Source organism: Rhipicephalus microplus, chromosome 6 (assembly GCF_043290135.1).
Source record: "Rhipicephalus microplus isolate Deutch F79 chromosome 6, USDA_Rmic, whole genome shotgun sequence".
Classification (NCBI taxonomy): domain Eukaryota; kingdom Metazoa; phylum Arthropoda; class Arachnida; order Ixodida; family Ixodidae; genus Rhipicephalus; species Rhipicephalus microplus.
Window position 1 is genome coordinate 128,649,070 of NC_134705.1, and position 22,901 is coordinate 128,671,970.

The 22,901-nt window shown below is 44.9% G+C and overlaps 1 protein-coding gene across 2 annotated transcripts in view; it reads left to right on the plus strand.

The window, feature by feature from the left end:
- The first annotated feature begins 6,202 nt into the window (after positions 1 to 6,202).
- LOC142765485 (uncharacterized) overlaps positions 6,203 to 22,901 on the plus strand; it is a 53,778-nt gene continuing 37,079 nt past the window's right edge. For both annotated transcript variants that reach the window (XM_075866532.1, XM_075866533.1), the window contains exon 1: positions 6,203 to 6,282. In XM_075866532.1, coding sequence (XP_075722647.1) covers positions 6,218 to 6,282 — 65 coding nt within the window. In that variant the 5' untranslated portion in view covers positions 6,203 to 6,217. The remainder of the gene's footprint in view (positions 6,283 to 22,901) is intronic.

Genomic DNA, 22,901 nt, shown 5'->3' on the forward strand with positions numbered 1-22,901 from the left:
GGAGAGGGGGTCAGAAGGTTTCGCAAACACAAAAAGATGCTCATTACGACAAGCGTCAATCGCGAGCTGTGCGCGCGTCAACAGGGCTAATTAACATTGACGTGCTCTAATTCAACGCGAAATCGGTTAGTTGCAAGTTCGCTTCTCCGGGGCCGCCGTTTTCGTGCCGCGTTGCTCGGCCTATAACGACGCTTATATGTCTTGCGTGACTGTCATAGTTCGCAGCGGGACAAATTAAATGAAGTGAATTTAAAAAATTTCTCAGCTTGTGCCACGTCGATCAAGGCTGAGTCGCAGCAGAAGTGCTAGGCACCTAGCGAGTCCCGGCTTGACTGGCCTTTTATGCACTCACCTCTTTCTTCCCCACTTCTTGCTGCACTATGCTACGCATAACCGCGATTGCTCTTTTAAAGACCATAGTCTGTCTTGGGGACCTTCGACGCAGAAATTTCGGTCTGTCTGTCTGTACATTCGTCTGTTTGTCCGCCTTAACGGTACCCTAAACGGCGCCAAAGTGGCCAAACGATACTCCAAACGGCCAACCCCATCCGCAGCACCCACTTATATTGCTCAAGATTCAGCGTTCATACTATGGAGATTGTCATTTAAAAAGTAATTGCGCATATTTGAGGCACCGTAACAACACATCAATATTTCGCATGTGTGTCTCTTACTACAAAAGGCATACATAAGTAATTATAGGGACCGTAGCGTTTATCAAGTTGCGCTGACCAGGCAATGCTTGCACGAAAAGGCAAGTGTTTCAAACGCTTTGCTAAGACGACACGGTGGTGGCACCTACCCGTCGCCTTGCGCTCTACACCTTATCACCTCCGAGACGGACGCGCAGGGCGCGCGCTTTTTGTTTTCCAAGATAACTGCCAGATGGCGCTCATGTCTCACGTGTGACGTGACTTAATGCACTCGAGGCACTCTAACGCAGCGCCTCTAGTATACCGCTCACCAATTTTCTTGCGCATAGCATCAAATAAACGTTTTGTTCACTCTCTCCAGACGCAAGACTTTCGACGACATTTGCAGTGTAACATGCAAAGTCATACTTCTTGCTTTTCATACTTCTTTCTTCAGTCTGTGTTTTTTTGATCTCTTTCTACATAAATTCAATTTAGCTCTCTATCACTTTCTGTCTTTTTTTCTTTTTCTCTTTCTTGCTCTCTCTCTCCGTGAGGTCGTCCTCTCGCCTTCTATCTTTTTCACTCTTTCATCTTGTTCACTTAATTCGCTCTCTTCCCTTTGATTCTATATTCACCTACGTTAGTTTCAATCACTGTGCTAATGTCTACATTTATGCAATCCAGTTTCTTTTTAACGAAAATTATCTGAGGGGTATAAAATCGAGGCCAATGTGCAAGAAAGAAAGAGTCAGGGTCACTGATAAATGCGTACTCTGATCTTCGCGCCGGTAAACTGTAGAACTCGTCACCTCGGTCTCACTTCGTCTTCAACATAGAGTTTCTCAAAATTAACTAGAGGGCACTCTGGCGCTGCGATTGTTCAGCGACCATGGGAATGATGGGTAGTACACACATTGGCCTAGTCTTCATACTTGCGGGCGGCGAATCGTACTTGCGGCTTCGTTTATTGTTGTGTTTCGTTTTTGATTTGAAAGAAAGATTGACCCCTTTTGAACTTCCTGAGCCGATTTGGAAAGTAAGTCTTAAAAAATAAATTGGTGAAGCGCAACCGCTGATTATTTGCTAATACTTGTTTCGTAACAAAACAGCTCCAAGCCGCACGAACACACACGGAGCCACAAGCAGGCCAGAAGTACAAATATTAGACCAATGTGTGTACTACCCATCATTTCCATGTTCGCTCAAGCGTCGTGCGTTGCAGCTCCCATAGACACTAGCGCCAGAGTTCCCTCTAGTAAGTGTTGTTGGAAACTCTGTGGTAAAAAGAACGTTGCTCAGGGGTATTCGTGACGTCATAAATTAGAAACGAACGTAATGAAAGCATACACAAAGAGAGAAAGGAAATTTTCAGCACTGAAACAGAATGCGCGATATTGCCGACACGGCAAACTTCAAAAAGTACAGTAAGAACAACAACGTGCCAAGCGATTGCCTGCTCACTCGTGCGCCGAGCGATAACCGCACTCGCTCGCTATGGTTCCGTTGTAAACACGTCTCTGATTGCGTGAACTTAAACGGAGTGCGCGATAACGCCGACGTGGGAAAGTTTAAAAAGTACAGTGAGTACAACATAGTGCCATGCAATTGCCTGCTCGTTCGTGGGCCGAGCGATAACCGCCGTGATTGTTTTGACTCGCTGCCGGACGGAAAAAAAAATCCTTGTGAAAAGACCTGATAAGTCGCGCAAGCGAAGTGCTTTTTGTTTCCGCGACGCCAAATTTCTTGCAGGCGCGTGCGCGCTGTGTTGTTGTTTGTACGATTATATTCTGGCCCGACGCAATTAACCGTCCATCCGTTTTTGTCTGTCTTGGTGTTTTGCGGAGAAGCGGTGCCCTCAGGGGAGCGACACGGCACTTCGTGCGTCGAACCCGATAAGGGCGCTCTTAGCTGAACGCTTTACTTTGCGACAACGTCGGCAACAAAAAAAACAAACCGGTGAGCGCTGCTGTATTTCGCAAAAGAAAAAAAAAACACATTGCCGAGCTGCGTTAACATCGGCGTAAGAGGGTAGCGGCCTCAAGGTCAACTACCTGCGAACTAACATAGCATATAGCTAACCATCATCTCGCGTGCTCCCCGCTGTTTGGGATGGTTAGCCCGTTACGTTCGTATAGTACGGGCTAATGTATTTTTATTTACATCCTCGTTGCGCGTTATGAAGTGGTGGCTTCTTGAATCTGTTGCGAATGCCGGCGAGGTTAGTGGCGAAACCACGGAGGAAGTAGCCGTAACTCGCGCCCGAAAAACGCCGTCATAAAATGCGCGGATGAGAAACCGGGGGTGCGGCCTATTATATGCGCCTATTTGTGAGGTAAAGACCGAGTAATTATTATCAATACGCGTCGTTTATAGCCAGAATCTCCGGTATTTCTTAACAGGCATTGACGTAGTTTTCGCAGTTTTTAATCATTTACGACCTTGATGCAAGCACTGAACCGCTAATGTTCGGCTTTTTTCTATTTAAATGATCGGTTTAACTGCAGTGACCAATTGCTTCGAGTTTTTAAGTTTTTGACAAAACGGTCTACTACCTGCGAAACCGGCTGGGAGCCGGTCTAACACTGGGCAGGTGATAATTTGCTTATGAAGTAGCTGTCCTGTATGTTGACGCCATTCAGCTCGTCTATTTGTTGTACTGTATTGCGCTTTAGGTTTGGTTTTTAGGGTCAACTTGATCTCAATTCGTTAGTGTGCACTAATTAACAAAGGCCGCTTCATGGGCATTCAATGCGCCAGTGAGCTTTTCGTCGCAGGGACGTCAACTCTCTGCTTTGACCCGACCGCCTATCTGCGCCAAATGAACAGGTAATTAATTTGGTTTCATCAGTGATTGGCTTGATTGATGTCGCTAGTGATCCTAAAATGTCTTCCGCTACGGAAGATGGGATTACTAACGGAAGAGACAAAATATTTGGTTTTCTGCTTGTTCTTTTATTTTCTTTAGCATTTCAGGGCGCATTTTTCGAAACACCATGAATACCCAAGCTTCGGTGCCGAAATTCCATCAAGTGTGAGGAACATCAAACTTCATTCGCTTCGCGGAATGGTTTCAGTAATAATGACAATTGTGTTGGAATTTCACGTTACAACAGCTTGATTTATCATCAGTGATGCTGTAGTGGAGGCCTCTGTAAGTTTCGACCAATCAGGGTTTTCGAACGTGCCCCTTGATCTAATGGCATGGGCCTGTGTTGCTTGCACGACATCAAAAGGCGGCTGCCGTTGCCGGGATTCTATCCTGCAACCTTCGGAATGGTAGTCAATTCGATTCAATTTTATTTTCCAGCATGCACAGATGGGTCTACAGTTGAAAGGAGTTCTTTCTTTAGCACCATGTCCCCATTCCGCTCTCTTATAAAAACAGATTTGCATAGCACTGCTTGTTGTTAGCTTTCCTTATTTCTTTTGATAGACTCATCATCATCAGCAGTAGCGGCAGGAACACTACGCTCACTTCGGGAGAAAGGTCTCTCCCGTGTTCTGTCAGTCAACTCGATCTTGTTCTTACTGCTGCCACTTCACACCCGCCAACTCCCTAACCTCATCTACCCACCTAACATTCTGACTCCACTTCATCAGCTTCCGTTCTCTTAGAAGCCAGACAGTTTCCCTTGATGGCCAGTGGTTATCGTGAATAATGTCCATTTCTTCTTCTTGATTTCAACTTTGATATCCTTAAATCTGCTTTGTTCCTTGACCCACTGTGATCTCTTCTTGTCTCTTAAAGTTACACCTATCATTTTTTTTTTACATTGCTCGCTGCGTCGATCTCAACTTGAGTTGAACCCTCTTTTTAATCCTCCAGGTTTATGCTCCGTAGGCAAGTAGCGGTAAGATGCAGTGGTATGTACCTTCCTCTTGAGGGTTAGGGGTAGATTACCACGAATGATTTGAGAATTTTTGCCGAATGGCCTCCACCCCATTCTCATTCTTCTAGTTACTTCAATCTCGTGGTACGGCTCCACGGTTGCTGCCTGTCCTAAGTAGACGTAGTTTTTAACAATTTCAAATGAACTGCTACCTATACATCGAAACACTGTTCTACTCGGAGGTTATTGTACATTACTTTTGTTTTGTGCAGATTAATTTTAAGACCTGTCTTTGTGGTCTGCTTGTCTAATGCAGTGATTGTGATTTGCCATTCGTCCCCTGAGTTACTCAGATATAAAATGTCATCGGTGAAGCGCCAGTTACTAAGGTACTCTCTATAATTCGTTTCCATAACTTTTTCTATTCTAGGCCTCTGAAATCCTCCTGCAAGCACGTGGTAAACAGAATTGGGGAGATCGTATCGCCTCGTCTTCCACCCTTTTTTATTTGTATTCTGTCGCTTTCTTTATGCAGCACTATATAGTGGCAGTTGGTCCTCTGTACCTTTCTTACAAGAGGTTTACATAGGCCTCGTCGACGCCCTGATTCCGCTGTGTCTGCATGACTGCTGATATCTCAACTGAATCAAATGCCTTCTCGTAATCTATAAAGGCAATGTATAGTGGTTGGCTGTATTCAGAGCATTTCTTCATCACCTGATTCATAGAATGAATGTGGTAGACTGTTGAGTAGCCTGTACAAAATGCTGCTTGACTTTTTCGTTGATTGAATACTAATGTTGTCTCAATTTGATAGACTAGTTCCGTGCAAAAGCGATGTTTCTATACGTCCACTTGCTGTTATGGGGCCTGCAATATTACAAGTGCTCATTAGAGTATTCTCTTTAACAATTAACCGCACTCTACATGATGTATGGTTGCGTTGGGTTAAAAGCTCCGTAAGTAGCTTGAAGGGACCCTAAGACCAAGGAATACGGGGCCGTAACAACGAGTATTATGGTACAATGATCGCCATAACCTACCGCGGCGGTCGCCAAAAGGTAGCATTGGCTTCAGGCATGCGAACGACCGGTAGAAGGGGGGGGGGGTGGCTTTCGGCTGAGAGGGTGGGTTGCCATTTGTCATTTTAAGAGGGGGGGGGGGGTGAAATATGCCGCGTACTTTGACTTAACAAATGACGAGGGGCGTGGCGATTAACGTTCGTCCCCTTCGGTGAGGAGCCCTGAGCCCGCCTATGCTGTCGACGTCAAGTAAAGCACGAACAGTGGCAAGCAATAACAATGATATATATATAGCAAGCGCTCCCGTCGTCATCAGTGACATGCGCAAAACAGCCAAACCGGTGTGCTGCGAGCCTGTCAATGGTGATGACTGGATGGCGCGCACTGAACCGTTTCTATTGCCTTCTGCCGTTCTCGTTTTGTTTGACACCGATAATACACGAACAACCAGATGTACAGTTACTCCCCAAACCTGCAAGCGGCAACCGCTGTGTACAGTGATGACTCATAGTTCCTACAAAACAAAAAATGAAAAAGCATAAATCTTCGGGAGACGTCAAGAAGAACTTCTTCAGCCGAAAGAAGAAATCGCGACCACGAATAGTTAACTCGAGTTCTGTATAGTTGTTTGTGCGGTTAAATGCCGGCGCATGGCGTTCACACTTGTCGCGAGTGTTCGCAGCTATATAGCTCGCTCGAAAAGTTATCCGCAGAAACGTTGTTGCAGTCGATGCACCTATGGCCAAAGGTTCTCATATGGCACAGTACGGCGGGATGCGCGCGGAAAATTTCGCGGTCAGCCCAATTCACCTGTCGCGATGTGCGTTTGCGCACGAGTATGAATCATCGCCGCGGAGAATCGCGCGTCATGCGTCGCGTGCGTCAGATCTGTAGCGTCTGATTGACTGAGTCATCGTGACATGCCGACGATGCGCTCTACTTTAAAGGCCAACTCCTGCGATTTTTTAACAATGTCAGGATCACGGTGATTTTATGTTCCTTGGGCACTCTTCTCAGAAGCCCGATAACTGAAATGCTTGAAAATTTTCAAAATAGTTTTATTTACCAGAAAACCGCAATACCGATTCCGAAACTCAACCGCGTGCGCTTATACGTGTGACGTAAAGATTTGCCTGACGCTGCCGGAACCTGCCTGATTGCACATAATGCCCGCCAGATGGCACTACCTGTCCATGCCTTCAGCGGCTATCTGCTTAAACGCTTACGCTGCTATGCTGAATATATGGCGAATCGTGTGTGGCTCACAAGGCAACACCACTTGGCACCTGTCGCACGCCCACCAACGCGAAAAAGGAAATCGCACGCTCAACCAAGGAAGCGCCGGCCAAACCCACACAATTCGTAGCAGACAAGTAGACGCTGCAGTTGCAAATCAGTTCGTCACTTCCGCCAGGCAAAACTTGACGTCACACACACAGTGTTGCCATTGTTTCTGGCAAGTGAAGTGAGCGTTTCGAGGCAAGCTGTAAAATTCATTTGAAAAGAATCTGCGGAACTCTCAAGCCTACTATTGGGCATGAATGTCGCAAACGTGCAAATGAACGTACCTGGTGGACTTCATTGAGATATATTGACCTCGAAAAATCGCCGGAGCTGGCTTTTAAACGCCGAACTAGGGCTTTACCCAAGAATCACTAAGATACTGGCGCTAATGGTGAACCACTTAGTGACGGCCACTGTGCGAGTTGTCGCTTTTTTTTTTTCTTTATCGGTGTGGTCACGCTAAGCAACTTTTACTCCCATGTCCTGTAGGTAAGTGGCAACCTCTAATATTAATGTGGTGCGAGGTCTGTGACCGGAGCCTACGGTTCTCGTCGAACTTTCGTTTTTGTGTCTATTTCATTCGCTGTCCTTAAGCGTGTCGACGAGGAAGTCGTTGTTTACATTCTTTTTTTCTTTTACTATGTCCCTCCTCATGAATCAAGCGCGGCTGAGCATTCAATCATCAAACCTTGACGTCGACGGGTCACAGTAATGGCAACCGTGCTTTGAAAAAAAGGTGGAACAAAAACAACATTACCAAAAAATTCTCGTCACAGGCAAGTGCTTTCTGGACATTCCCTTCCGCAATGATCGACGTCCAGACGGAAAGAAGGGAGCAGACGACGTTTTCGTGGCGTTCTCTCATTGGTCCTATACCAGCCAGCTACTAACGCGTTTTCGGTTATTCTTAGTTATACGACTCTTAACTCAAGCGGTTACACCCACTCATGGGCCTTTCTCGTTTGTTGTTGGTGGTAGCTTTCATTCATTTTTTTTATTTCTATTCACTTTTGTAGTCATAACATACGTCAGTTTTTTCACGACCCCTTCCAGCTGGGAACCTAAAAAAAGTCCGCGGCTTTGTACACGAATAAACGTGACTACTTTTTGTGTTCGAAAGAGTTTATTATTATTATTATTATTATTATTATTATTATTATTATTATTATTATTATTATTATTATTATTATTATTATTATTCATTTATACTTGTCGAAGTCTACGTCATTTTTTTTCTCTCTTCCTCATCTTCTTTCCCCTTTCTCCCATCTAATCTTTGTTTCCTCTGTTTCTTCCCTCTTCCCGAAAGAGTGAGCAGGCGTTGTGCCCCTCCAGGTGGCAGTTGCCAGCTTGCTCTCTCCCTCTTTCCTCTGTGTCCTTGTGTATCTGTTTATGCAAATAAAATAAGACTATAGGGAAGATAAAGATGGCTGACTAAACAAGGCACAAAAATCGCGTCCTTCAGATCAATCGCTTATATCTATTTCTTTCGTTATTTCAGTGAAACAATGCCAGGCAGTTTTAGAGTTTTCTGTTGCGGAATGTTGAATATGATTGCACGGTGTAGAAGTGGGTACTCCAGATTGAAATTAAGTGCGTGGGGTATTTTCAGGTGTACCGTGCACGAGACGAACGTAATTGCAGACGAATCAGTCACGGCACATGTGACGTTCTTTCCAATCGCCGCGCTGCCAGCATTCATGACACGACAGGTAGATTTCAAACTACCCCGTCACGAAATTCACGCTTCTTCTCTCTCCTACAGTGGGGCGGGGAAGAATTTTGGCATTTTCATCTCAGAATTTAGCGGTGATATTGGTCATCGTCATTTCTCGAATCATTTGACGTGTTCCGAAGTGGCACCACGGAAACAAGTGACATTATAACACGTAATACGCTATCCGTGAGTTCGCATCGTGATTTAGTCGAGATGGGAATGCGGCTTTCACGTAATATCTAGGATCAAAGTATATCGGTGTTTTTTGCTACCTAAGTTTATGAATGAATGAGGGATTGAATGAATACTGGCGTTTCCCGGTTAACATTGCCTCCTTCGCTGGTCGGTAGCTGTGTGGCAGGTTCTAATCTAGCGGAACGATGATATCGCTGGATGACTTCCTATAGTATCTATACACATGAGCTGATCGATGTAACCTCCTCGCTTCGTCGGCTGTGGCCGTGAGGCTCCGGTGGGATATAGATTGAAACACTTCACCGCGCTGGAAACTCGGCCGCCGTTGCCGGAAAATCAAACGCCACGTCCGCGCGCTTCCAGCAACTGAGTCGCGAAGATAGCTTGCAGGTGTACATACTCGCGTGAAGAGGCGGCACTCGAAAGCGCGATTTGCCTTTTCGCTTCCCGCGAAGAGGCCTGCCGCCCTCTTCAAGCGGCGAGTGCTCGAGGTTAGGCTTGACGTCATCAGTCGTCCGATGACGTCTTGGTAAGGGTCAATATTGCCACGCATTTATCACGCGTCTCATTGTTCTGCTATCTCTCAACTTCCAGGCCGCCCGCACTTGCCCCGTGTATACACTCTCAGTGTGTGCACGTGGTGGTCACCTTGGCATTCGTATCACAGCCACCGAGTTTTCTAAAATTAACTAAGAAGCTCTGGCTCTACGATTGTTGATGTACCGTGGCAGTTTTGTGTATTACTCCAACTTTCCTAGTGTTCGTGCTTGCGGATTTTTTTATTGATCTGGTTTGGTTTTGTTTCCAATAATAGAACGCACCATTGTGAACTTTGTGACCCGATTTGTATTCCCAAGCCTGGAAGGTTCAGGTGGTGAAGTGCAACTGCTGAGCATTTGCTCGTTGTCATCTGCTGATAATTTGCTGATTGTAGTCTCGTCACAAAACGCCTCCAAACCACGCGAAGCCAAACGGAGCTGAAAGAACGAAGACCAGACAAGTAGGTCTACTACCCTATGGTGGCTAGAAGTGGAGGTGGGAGCAACGGAGACAGCAGGGCACGGCGGAGGGTGCAGCAGGTATTCATGTCAATGACAGGTGGCGCGCACGTCAGCTTCTTAGATCGCTCTCTCCGACCAGAAGCGCCGTGGCACGTATATGGCACGCGTACCGTGAATGCCTCCGTGACTACGGTTGCGCTGTCGCTGGTGAAGTTTTAAAGCGTTGTCATGGCGTGAATAACGGTGAGCTAGCCCACGAAGCCTCTGCGACGAGCAATCCTGCAAAGATGGAAGACTCGTTCACTGCACACTGCTTCAGCTTCAACAAAATGAGAGCAAATAGCGTGAGGGACTTGATTTCAGCGCTAACAAAAACAAAACAAAAAAGCTGACTTGTGTTGGCTGCTAACAACATTCATGCAGATTTAACTAACGGGCTGATCAAGTCTTATGGCTGCATTTTATAGTTCATAGTGTATCGTTCATCGTTCGATAATTACCTGCTGAATTCTCGCGGATTGTACTTGCCATACATGAATTACTGCTCCTTCTTTACTATATTTAACAGTATTACCTGTACCTCAAGAAAGATTCGTGATTTTCGTTGGAGATGGATTCTGCAGTTTAACACAACACTATTCTCAAAGTAAAAGTCGTAGCTGAAGAAATAAACGTAATAATATTTGTTGGGCCCTCACGTACCAGTACCACAATATGATTGTGAGCCGCGTTATTGGGTAAGGTTCCGGAATAATTTCTACCACATGGGGTTATTTAAAGCGCTGCCTAATTAAAGCGTGCAGGCGTCACCTTCCCATTTGGCACCAGTCGAAACGCACCGACCATGGTCGAGAATCTAGCCCGCCTCTTCGAGCTTCTCGGCATGTGTAATGAATAGGAGAAATAAACGAAAAATGGCACAGACGTAATATTATAATTTCCAAGGTGGACGTGCACGAAATGTAGACGTTCTAAGCAAGTCGCCAATGTGTGCCCGATTGAGCAGCGAACGTACAGCAGAACAGTAATAACAAATTTAAATAAATACGTGCCGACAACAACAACGCAAAAAGAAGAGAACAGAATATCTCCATCTGTAAAAATGACGAGTGCCAAGAGCGTAAAGCGCACAAAACATGATCAATTTATTGCATAGCAGTATAACGCATTGTAAAATGAATTTTCAGAATTCTTTTAAATATTGCTGAAATCCGCTTGCAGTGCTTCGGGGTACTTTGCTTGGGACGACACAATGAGCGTGATGCGTTTACTTGTAAATGTAGTCGACGCTCCATTCCTGTAGGATCATCAGCTGGCACGTCTGCTGTGAGACTGCGAGCTATGCAGCAACATATTGCAATACACTAGCTTCACTAATGTAGGGTGGGCGCTCAGAGATAGATAGATAGATAGGTAGGTAGGTAGGTAGGTAGGTAGGTAGGTAGGTAGGTAGGTAGGTAGGTAGGTAGGTAGGTAGGTAGGTAGGTAGGTAGGTAGGTAGGTAGGTAGGTAGGTAGGTAGGTAGGTAGGTAGGTAGGTAGGTAGGTAGGTAGGTAGGTAGGTAGGTAGGTAGGTAGGTAGGTAGGTAGGTAGGTAGGTAGGTAGGTAGGTAGGTAGGTAGGTAGGTAGATAGATAGATAGATAGATAGATAGATAGATAGATAGATAGATAGATAGATAGATAGATAGATAGATAGATAGATAGATAGATAGATAGATAGATAGATAGATAGATAGATAGATAGATAGATAGATAGATAGATAGATAGATAGATAGATAGATAGATAGATAGATAGATAGATAAAAAGCAGACAGAGAGGCAGACGGACGGACAGATGGATGGACGGATAGATGGATGGGTTGGTGGGTGGGTGAATGGATAGAAGGATGGATAAATTATTGGATGCGGATGGACGGACGAACGAATGGATAACTGCGAACCATGACTTAATGAGCGCGGTCGATGTGCACTGTGTTGACGAAAATCAGCAGAAGGCTCTAACCTTTCACGTGCGTGGGGCGATTTTCACTTCGTTCACTGGAGCGGTCGTTTTCTCTTATACGTCAGCTACTTGTAGAGTAGTTACGCATAGTGGATCCTAAACGACTGAACGGTCGTCAGTATAATGTTCCTGCCGTTTGCTATTGGATTCATTGCTTTCCCGTTGCATGCGATATTGTCACATCTTTTGTATATTCAACCTTCAGATGGCATAGCCTCTGCGTGCAACAGTGCGGATCTACGTCTAACCGGTGTCGTTATTGGTAAGTGCGGCACAGAAGGTGGATTGTTCAGCTATATTTAGTTATACAGTTCGGCAACGACGCCTGCTCCACTGAGAGGGGAGTTCTTGGTTATTATTAAACCTTTTTGTGTATCTCGCTGCCCTTTAAACACTCGATGCGAGAGGATTTATTCCATAGCCCATTATATGCGGTGCGCCTTATGATTATACGCTGCTCGTGACGTAGCTTACGTGTGACGCAAGCGGGCGCTCTCTATTTTGTTAAGTGGCGTTGCCAAACCAGCTACAAAAGGCCGGATTTCGCAGAACGCCTCCGCTTCCAGTTCACGCTGATAGATGTCGTGTGGCCGTTCTACCAGTTTCATACGACATATATGAATCCACGTACGCACTTGTAAGTTCTTTTGCGTGGACATTAGGAACAGTGTGCCTTTCTTTTGTTTACTTTCCGAGAAATAGCGAGAGAAGTTTTAACTAGGTTATCTTCTTGTTGTTTCGAACGCATGATGTCTTTTTCAAGAGAGAGCGGAAAAGATAAAAAGGAAAGAAGGTTTTTTTCCGAACGTATCCTCTGATGGCTTTCTTGCCTGTGTGAAGGAAGTGTTGAAGAATAAAGGAGTAGCATACCTCATTACTACACTTGGAGGTAAATAAGACTAAGGCTATGTTCAGCTCGATCCGGGGCCCCTAAACAAACGCACTATCGGTTTTTTAAGGTGACTCCCGCTGGCTTCTGCGTGGGTAAGTGCGGCAGAACATCGCTGGCTGTACATTGGTTGTTGCCTTTGCAGTCGATGCGTTCGCATTAAGAAATAGTTCGTCGCTGTTGCTTCCCAACATATTTCATTTTTAGGCTCAGTACTAAATTAGCATGTTTCGTATGCCTTACATGTAAAGTAACGTTGTAAACGCTCGGCTAGCGCGACTGTTTACAACGACAAAAAGCTGACCGCGAGACGCGTGGAGTGATACCTTTTGCAGGCCGAGCTACTTCTATAGCTACCACAACGTCGCACATGATGTTTCAAACTTAGTATAGTATCTCTGGGAGAGCTGCGCTTTGGTGGTTTAATCGAGGCTCCTCGCAGAGTGGGCGCGCCCACAGAGGTTCCTAAATCAACTACAGGGGACCCAGTCGCTACGATCGTTCAACCACTATGGCAATGAAGGATAGTACACAAATTTATCTACTCTTCGTGCTTGTGGGCCTCCAGTGCACTCGTGGCTTTGTTTATTGTTGTGCCTTGAACAAAAAAAAACGGACCATTTGGAACTCCGTGACCAGACTCTAATTGGAGAGCCTGAAACGTTAAGGTGGTGAAGTGCTACTACTGATTATTTGCCGATTGTCATCTCCGTATGATGCGGATCGAGGGAACGCGAAACCAACCCGAACTAAAAGACGAATATTAGTCGAATTTGTGCACTTCCCATCATTTCCATGCTGACTGAAGCGCCGTGTGGTGCAGCTCCCATAGACACTAGTGCGAGAGTCTCCTCTGGTTCATTTATAGTCAACTCTATGGATGCGCCATTGTTTGGACGTCAAAGTATGCCCAGTGAAGGACATCTCTATAGATGGAGTGTCTTCTATGTCAAACCGTTTTGTTCAATTAAATCACGTCATTCGAGAAATGGTTAAACTGAACTTCAACAAAATAAAACTCACAATTTTTTCTTGGTCTTTTATAGACGTATATGCGTTTTTATTTTGTTGCTACATAGAGTTGGCGTTAAAGCATCAATGAATATTTAACGCGAAAAAAAACTTCCTAAGGCTGAAACATGGTAGTCATGCTTTACTTCGCCTTTCCTCTTTAAAAAGTAAATAAACAAATTAATTAATTAGGTATACGCTCTTAATCCGACACCGCAATGTTGCCCGCCAAAGGTTTTTGTGATGCATATTTCTGCTCGGGGTCGTCTATAATCCCTGCTTTCCGTGACATTTTCAAAGGTAGTAGCAAAAACGTTTCGTTTCAGTTTAGACGATCACTTCTTCACACATTCTCAAACCTTTACAGTGACTATGAGTGACGTTAATAAGTATCAGAAGTTTTAGTATGTCGCTGTGTCTGCAAGAACTATAGCCACGGCGACGCTATCCATTATGTGTAAAAGTATATGAGAGGCTGCACTTGAAGAGAATTTAATTTATCACGTCAACGTTTTGGTCAGAGCCTGACCTTTATGAAGATAAAAGGTCAGGCTCTGGTCTAGAGGTTGACGTAATAAACAAAGTTCTCTTTAAGTGCCACCTCTCATACTTTTATTACAGATTGGTGTAGGCAGACGAACATACATAAGCTTTTATTAGTACCTAATAAAAAAACTAACGAAAAGCTAAGAACAGTTTTCTGACGTTCTTCCGCTCAAGGTATTTTTTATTAGCATCAAAGCCACGGCAGACATACCCCATATATATATATATATATATATATATATATATATATATATATATATATATATATATATATATATATATATATATATATATATATATATATATATATATATATATATATATATATATATATATATATATATATAGGGAGAGAGAGAGAGACAGAGAGAGATTTGACTAGGTAACAATATTTTCCTCTAAAAAGGCCTAAATGGAGAAATTAAGGCAAAGTTTGGACATTCGATGAAGTTAGACATGACATTCAATGCCAATACTGCATTTTTCAGAGGATTTTCAGGACCGCTTTTTCAGTTCATTTTCTACGTCAGAAAGAGGCCAGCGTTATGTGGTGCTGCAGGCAGCAAGCAGGCTTCCGGAAGTGCATTTGCGCAACGGCACGGAAAACCTGAGGTGTGCCGTAAAAGGCACTGATACTGTAAACGTAACCTGTCCGCAGTCACGGTCTTCGGTTGCTATTGTAAGAAGGTAAATCATACGGCTTCCTCTCACGCTCTAGCACTTGTTCGATTCTTGCCCCGCCGTGGTGGTCTAGTGGCTAAGGTACTCGGCTGCTGACCCGCAGGTCGCGGGTTCGAATCCCGGCTGCGGCGGCTGCATTTCCGATGGAGGCGGAAATGTTGTAGACCCGTGTACTCAGATTTGGGTGCACGTTAAAGAACCCTAGGTGGTCGAAATTTCGGGAGCCCTCCACTGCGGCGTCTCTCATAATCATATGGTGGTTTTGGGACGTTAAACCCCACAAATCAATCAACTTGTTCGATTCTTTTTTACCGCGAAGCGTTGGCGTTAAGTTCATCGTGGTGATAACGTTATCGTAGCGCTACATTGTGCGATCGACGAAACGCGACGATGAATAGCGCAGGAATACAATCGCTGCACGCGCAAATATCAAATGCTTTCATGGGTTGTACGCCGAGAAAACTGATTGTGGATTCGGAATAGCATCATCGGCGTAATTATAATGACCCCACGTTATCCGTCGTCTTTGACCGGGATAATTATTTTAGTTTTGCGTCCCAAAGCACGATATCATTGAGGGATCGAACATTTCAACGACCTGAGCTGAGCACGCGAGTCTCCGACCACTCCCAGACTTTGCTGGGCTGAGCGAACTCCCTAACGGCGTTCCATGACACAACGGAGTGCGTCTCGAAGTTATCACCGCCCTTCCCAGACATCCTGCGCCCCCTTTCGCACTACACTGTCGGATGATGCCCTCTGCGACGGGCTTCCCGAAGTCCGCGAGGCCTTGGTTTAACGGGTCCGTCTGGTCGCCGAAATTATTTTATGAAAGACTCGCTAAGATTCTTGTCCACAGGCTTCATATTGAGATTTCGCCCTATGGAATGTTTTCGCCCTCTCTATTTTGCGTTTTGTATGTGTGGAAATGCGGCCGCCGCGCCGAAAATTTTATCTCGCGACTTTCAAGTCCGCAGTCGAGCACTGTCGCCACTAAACGACCGCGGCAGGTTATCCTTAGCAGTCAACAGCATCGTTCATGCATCAGCTTTACCACTAAATATGACTTCGAGTATTTCAGAGTGTCTCTGAACACACAATGATTTCCCGATATCTCTTGTAGTGATAGTACAACTGTGCTTGGTCTAAATATAGTTAGACAGACACTGGTTGTCTTTTTTTTTTGCAGCTACAGACCATCTATACATTGTGCTTGGTCTAAATATAGTTAGACAGACACAATGTATGGATGGTCTGGAGCTGCAAAAAAAGAGACAACCAGTAATTTGTCGCCACTGCTACTCATACTTATATGACTTATAACTGCCAGTAAAAAAAAAGTCCGTGCAGTCTTAAAAAAAGAAAATGCAGTGATAAAAATATAGCAGTGGCTGAAACGAGAGAGTCAATCTTTTTCGCTCTTTCTCTGGTGACGCTAGTTGCTCAATCAAGGCTGCTCGACGCACTTCACCCCGCGCGTTATTGTGTATACGAGCATGGTATTCGTGCGATGGACGGCGGCGCCTTCTGCTCTCCTCTTCGGCCCTCCGAGCTTTCTTTGCCATGTTGCTTATGATCGACGGCCTCCACGTCACTTGCAATCAGGTCGTGACGTCATTCGACCGCACCGGTGCTGAAGCCTTACCCCACACGCTCGAGACCCGCTCCCTTCTCTCCGAGTCGAAGGAATGACGTCATTTCGGGCTTTCGTTTGCCACGCCGGGGCCTTTCTCGCCGTCTCTATGAACGAAAGACTGATCCGGCCTACCGTGTATTTAAGCGCGCGTGAGTCAGCGGCGTGTCTGTATTTTGCGTGTGTTTGTGAGCAAATGCCACGCAGCTGCTGGGACCACTAACTGACGCGTCATTGTATGAGGCCGTTGTGCGAAATGTCGAAATGCGACGCCACGACGCGCACGCTTGCTCGAGCAAAGGGTACGCGCGCAAACATGTTTGAACGCCCGAAAAAAACAAGAAAAAGTTCATCGGGGGAGACTATTATCGTGATAATAAGCTGGTTCCTTAACGCGAGGCAGGTTCATTGACTTGGACTGCGGATTGGGCTGTTCTGGGCTGAAGACGGTAGTGGAAGAAAGGGAGGGGAAGGCTGGACTATACGAGCGGAGCAGCTGGAGATTGCGGCACCGAAGCACTTTTCGTTCTAGTGAAATCCGATTTGGTTTTCTTGCCGACTCAAGCGGAAGAGGGTGAGAGAGTGGGAGCACGTCGACTAAGCTTGTCTGAACTGAGCTTTGCTGCCGAGCTTCTACGAGTTTGTCGATGACATTTCAGTTGTATCAGAGTTCCAAGTATGCATTTTGTCTTCTTGTTGTAAAAGGAATGTTCACGGGAAGACTATCCATTAATGACTAGGGGGTTATTATTGCGTATTTTAACTATAAATGGTCTCTGAAAGACCTCCCGTGACGCAAAGAGCGGGCTTGTTATTCTCTACCGTAGTTTCCCGTCTATTCGGCGCAGTTTCTGACGTCAACAATTTCTTCGCGAAACGTTATGGAAAAATATTCTCAATATTGTTCCGTATTCACCGAATATCGGTTGAAGACAGTCTTTTGCCCTGCTTCTCGGTTCAATCACATGCTCATTCCGCCCTGTCCCACCTGTCTATAGTGTGCCTTCAACTGTCTACCTTGTTTTTTATGCGTTTTACTACTACACAAGTGATGATACCAGAGTGTAGCCGAAAAGCGGGAAGTCCTGATATGCTCGACTCTCAGTGATAATATTACCAACGTTTTTTCACGAAGCAAAAACTCATATGGTTCCTTAGGGGCGTAGCCAAAAATTTTGTCGGGGGTAGGTGTCCAGTTATTCTGGATGTATGTCCATCTCCATGCGTGCGTTTTTCTGTGCACGTGTACATACAAGCAAGCAAGGCTGAAAATTTTGGTTGGGTTTGAATCCCCCAAAGGCCTCCTAGGCTACGCCAATGGGGTCCCCTATGCATTGACTACTCGAAGGCCAAAGCCATCTTCTCTTTCTCAATCATTGAATCGATGCTGCCTCGCCACCCTCCGAAGTCTTTCAGCACCTAATGTTGTATCGCTTGGCCTCCGGGATCTGAGACACGTCACCTGGTTTTGCAATGCCTCTATAATCGGCAAAGCTTTGGCGAAGTTACGATCTCATGTGATGACGTCACAGTGGAACGTTACGCAGCGTGGCAGCTACTGTGACGTCACGAATTTTGGTGATCTGTAACGTCACAATGAATTCACGTCGTGACGCCATGAGCTGTGCATTTTTTGCCTCCCTCTATTTGACGCTGCGCACGCGGGACGCCGGTTCATTTTCGCTTTTGATCAGCCGCCTAAGTATTTTGCCTTAAAGGAGCCCTGCAACACTTTTTAATTAGCCAATGGATTCACTAAAAGACCTTATTGCGTCGTGAAGTGTCTGCCGCAAATGTTTTTGAAATCCGTCTAGTGCGAGCGGAATTACAGAGATTCGTCGCATGCTGTGATCGCTTTTTTCTCTTCCCTGTTCTAGACGAGAAAGTGCAGGAAGCTAAGCAGGGAGTGATGGCACGGGAAAGAAACTACGTCACGCGCCCCTCGTGACCTTTGGCACTTTACCTTTTTTTTTCTTCAATTGCACGGCTTTTCCGCGCGATTGAGTGCGCGCGCGGGGACAAGTCGCGGCCTCTCGCGGCGGCCCCTGTCGCGGCCGGGCGCGCTGCGCTGAAGTCAGCCGATGACTGATACGTGGCCTGTGACGCAATGATTTTTCAGTATATAGCATCATTTGTCAAGAGGAGGGAAAGAAATTTTTAGCTGCCTTTGGGAATTTATGTTATGTTCCAGGCCACGTGCTGCGCTATAATATTTGGCTCACGGGTTCTAGGGAGCCTCGACTACCGATCGGCAGCGTTTTCTAGAAAATCCATGATCAAACAGTGTTGCGAGACAAATAAGCGACGAGGAAGTAATAGCGCGTGAGGGAGGGGCAGTGAAGGTGACGTAGAAACCATTATTTCATTTCTGAACTTTATGTCATTTCGGAGCACTCTAAGGGGTGAACTGTGGGCATGTTGCGCAAGCAAAAAAAAAAATGAAAAAGAGAACACGGGACAGAGAGCAAGCTACCGACCGAGTACTGAATGTTCGGAGCTTAGGAGTGAAGGCTAAAAGACGCATTAAAAAAGGGTGATATCTTTACTTGCCTATTTCTTGCAAAAAATTTTATACCTAGTGGCCTCGGCACTAAAGTTATAGGCCGGGAAAAACGCCTGGACCAGATATGTATTCTGTGGCAACAAGAGAGAGAGAATAAAATGAGGTAAAGGCAGGGAAATTAACCAGGAAAAGATCAACTTGAAGCAATATACCAGATATAAGCAAAAAAAAAAAAGCTGTGACCTTGCTAACAATGTGCGTCATTCGATGTTCTAGCGACAAAGTGGCAAAGTGGTGGGCTGCAAACTCGAATGCATACAATCGTCATATTCACTTCTGCGTTTAATGCCAAGTGATCGCAGGCACCATTTGTATTGCAAACAAAGCGAACACAAATAAACTAAAACAGGTGGTAATTCATAAATAGTTTGCACTTGAATGGAAGCTTGGATCTGTCGAAATAAAAAAAACGCGCGGCGGAGTGCTTTCTTCTGGTTTTTTTTTTCTTTCTTGTATTTTCATATATATAGATAGATACGTATACATATACGGTGCATGACATTGACGCCACTGTTGACGCCGATGCCGGCGGCGAAATCCAGCGGAGAGTGTCCATATGATTGCTATCGCAATAAAAAAAGCAAAGCTTAGCGCGAGAAACCAAGGGTTATGAAACTAAATTAGGTTTCCCGCGTTTTGTTTGAGTACAATAGGGAAGCCTAAGCTACAAGAAAAGAAAGAAAGAAGGGAGGGGGCAGTTCTTAGCTACATTTTGCGTTAATTTAGTCGTGACTTGACAAGTGTATGACTCTCTTTAAGGAAACAAGTGAACACGTTTTGTAGATATACTCCCGTAGCATAGTTGTAGAACCCGAAATAAAGTTAATGCGTCTCCTTAAAGATAGTCATGTTCGTGGCGAATGAGCAATCTTCTTCTTCTTCTCCTCTTCTCATGCCCCTGAATAGTAACGCATACTCTTCCTTTTTTCTTCTTAGAGTATATTACAATCTTTGCATTATTCTCTCCTCTTCTCCTTTTCTTTTTTCTAGTTTTGCTAACATAGCCGAACATCAAGCCGGAAATCATTCAGACACTTCTGAAACTAAACAAACTGCAACAAAATAACGGCCCCGCTTACGTCAGTGAGGGCTCTACCTCCATGCATGGCATTAGAACTGTTGCAAAGATCTGTCTAGACGCACGACTGCCCAAAAAATATCCCCGGCAAAGGCCCGGACATTTTAGCGGTGCATGGTTCGTGACTGGCGCACAGTGTGACTTAGTGTTTACTCTTCTGCTTTCGTTAAATATAGGTCGCCCATGTGGTTGACAATTCAATGTCAACGAGTGATCTTTACCTCGTGCCGCACACCTCGCCCGTTTCTGGTCCTTCTCTTCGTGTACGCGCTTGATTCATCTTCTCGTTGTGATCATGTCTGCCGTCGTTTCTCTTTCGTGTCGTTCGAAGGGGTAAACAAAGAGTAATTACAGGGCCAAAAAGCTAAGAAATTCCTATATTATTGCAATGCGCAGAACCGTGTGCAATTGCTTGAACAGGTAAAGGCTAACATGCCTGTGACATCTCTGCCTGTTTGTTACGTAAAATCGGAAATTTTATTGGCTCTTGTAAAGCAGCCATCTTGGACGCCAGTTCGAGGTGGCTGCAGGCTGCAGAACAGATAAAAATTGGGGGGCCCTTAGCTGCAACTTTAAGAGTTGAACGCGACAGTGATAATCGGTTCTTGTTGCGTACTTTAAGCTCTAGCTATGCACCTACTACGTCGCCAGGGTGCAATAGCGTGTGCGCCTTTTGTAGTGAGCCACTGTTTTTAAACTATATTCGTCATAATCATCCGACGTTCTGACACCCGGTGGCAATGTACGCTTGTACCACGCATTATTACGACAATACGACAATATTTCATATTGTATTGTGAAGCATGCCATCCAGGACGCGCGTATTTGTAAGGCATGAAGTTACTTTGGCTGCATTTTCAAGCATAGGAAGTTATTTCGACTGTATTCACAAGCAGAGGTGTGGCTGTGCAGTATAACAATCGCTTTCCACCCAAACGACGCGGGTTCGATTCGCACTGAGACCCAGAGGTTTTATTGTTTATCTTATTTGTTTCTTTCTCGATTATTAGGTTGCGCAAAAGGTCATCATTTTTCACTCACAACCAACGACGCCGACGCTGGAATTCCGACGAAACGAGCCTCTTTAACGATATCGCGTTAAAAGAAACTTCAGCGATTACGTCCGGCCTGTCGTTCTCACACGCTCGCCGCCACTGATAGCTCGCCATCAGCTAAAACGTCACCGAACACCTAGTTTCTGTGCTTACTGTTATGACAGCTGAAAAGTAAGCTCAAGATTATCTACAAATGCTTTATATGAGGATACCGCGGTGAGTGAATCTCCTAGCTCTTACCACGCTTCGAATTGATTGGAATCAGTCATGTAAACCGATTTTCTCAACACAGCGCGCATTGATAGAAAACGAATGAAGAAGAATGCCTTATTTTCAATGAAATAATTTCTAAAAAAAAGTTTTGTGAAAGTGTCGAGATACGAAGCCGATATGTCTAGTTAAGGATCCGTTAGACACAAGGCATCTTGTGGTTTATAAGCGAGTACAATCTCTACACACAGAACTCTATCACAAATCAGATGCTATCTATCTATCTATCTATCTATCTATCTGTGCCTGTCTGTCGGTCTATCTGTCTATCTATCTATCTATCTATCTATCTATCTATCTATCTATCTATCTATCTATCTATCTATCTATATGTCTATCCAGATATCTATCTATCTACCTATATATGTCTATCTAGATATCTATCTATCTATCTATCTATCTATCTATCTATATGTCTATCCAGATATCTATCTATCTACCTATATATGTCTATCTAGATATCTATCTATCTATCTATCTGTCTGTCTGTCTGTCTGTATGTATGTATGTATGTATGTATGTATGTATGTATGTATGTATGTATGTATGTATGTATGTATGTATGTATGTATGTATGTATGTATGTATGTATGTATGTATGTCTATCTATCTATCTATGTATCTATCTATCAGTCTATGCAAACAGACTAGATAGATAGATAGATAGATAGATAGATAGATAGATAGATAGATAGATAGATAGATAGATAGATAGATAGATAGATAGATAGATAGGTAGGTAGGTAGGTAGGTAGGTAGGTAGGTAGGTAGGTAGGTAGGTAGGTAGGTAGGTAGGTAGGTAGGTAGGTAGGTAGGTAGGTGGGTAGGTAGGTAGGTAGGTAGATAGGTAGGTAGGTAGGTAGGTAGGTAGGTAGGTAGGTAGGTAGGTAGGTAGGTAGGTAGGTAGGTAGGTAGGTAGGTAGGTAGGTAGGTAGGTAGGTAGGCAGGTGTTGGTATGTAGAAACTGACTTTTTCCCCCTGCATCAGGAACACTCCTCTCTCCTGTACGTGATCTGCCTTCTTTCTTGCAAGCGCCGCCCCCTCGGGACCTCAAGTGCCCGTCAAAGAAAAGGAAGGGCGAACAAAGTTCACCCACTGAAAATGCTTCCGAATGCGCGCACCGCGGGCGTACTGGGGAGCGTGCCATAAAAAACATGGGTTGGACGACTAAAAGGTGTGCGCGTGCGTCTTTTGCGTTTATCATCTCTTGACTTCGCGTACTTGAAAGGAAAACTTTCACCTGCGCGCTTGTGGCAGACGCTCGCGATTGACTCATACGCGCCCCTTGACATTATACAGAGCTACGTGAAGTAACAGCTCGTCTTCTTTATTGTATGTGTGTGTCAAATGTTCACGAGTGCGATCATCGCACGTCAATCGTGGTATTATCTTGTGTTTCTTGAGGTGCGCATCAATTTGCAAAAACGCGCTCTTGACAGCGAGGAAACCAATGGTAAAAATTAGCCGCTGCGTAGCCACATCAAGCG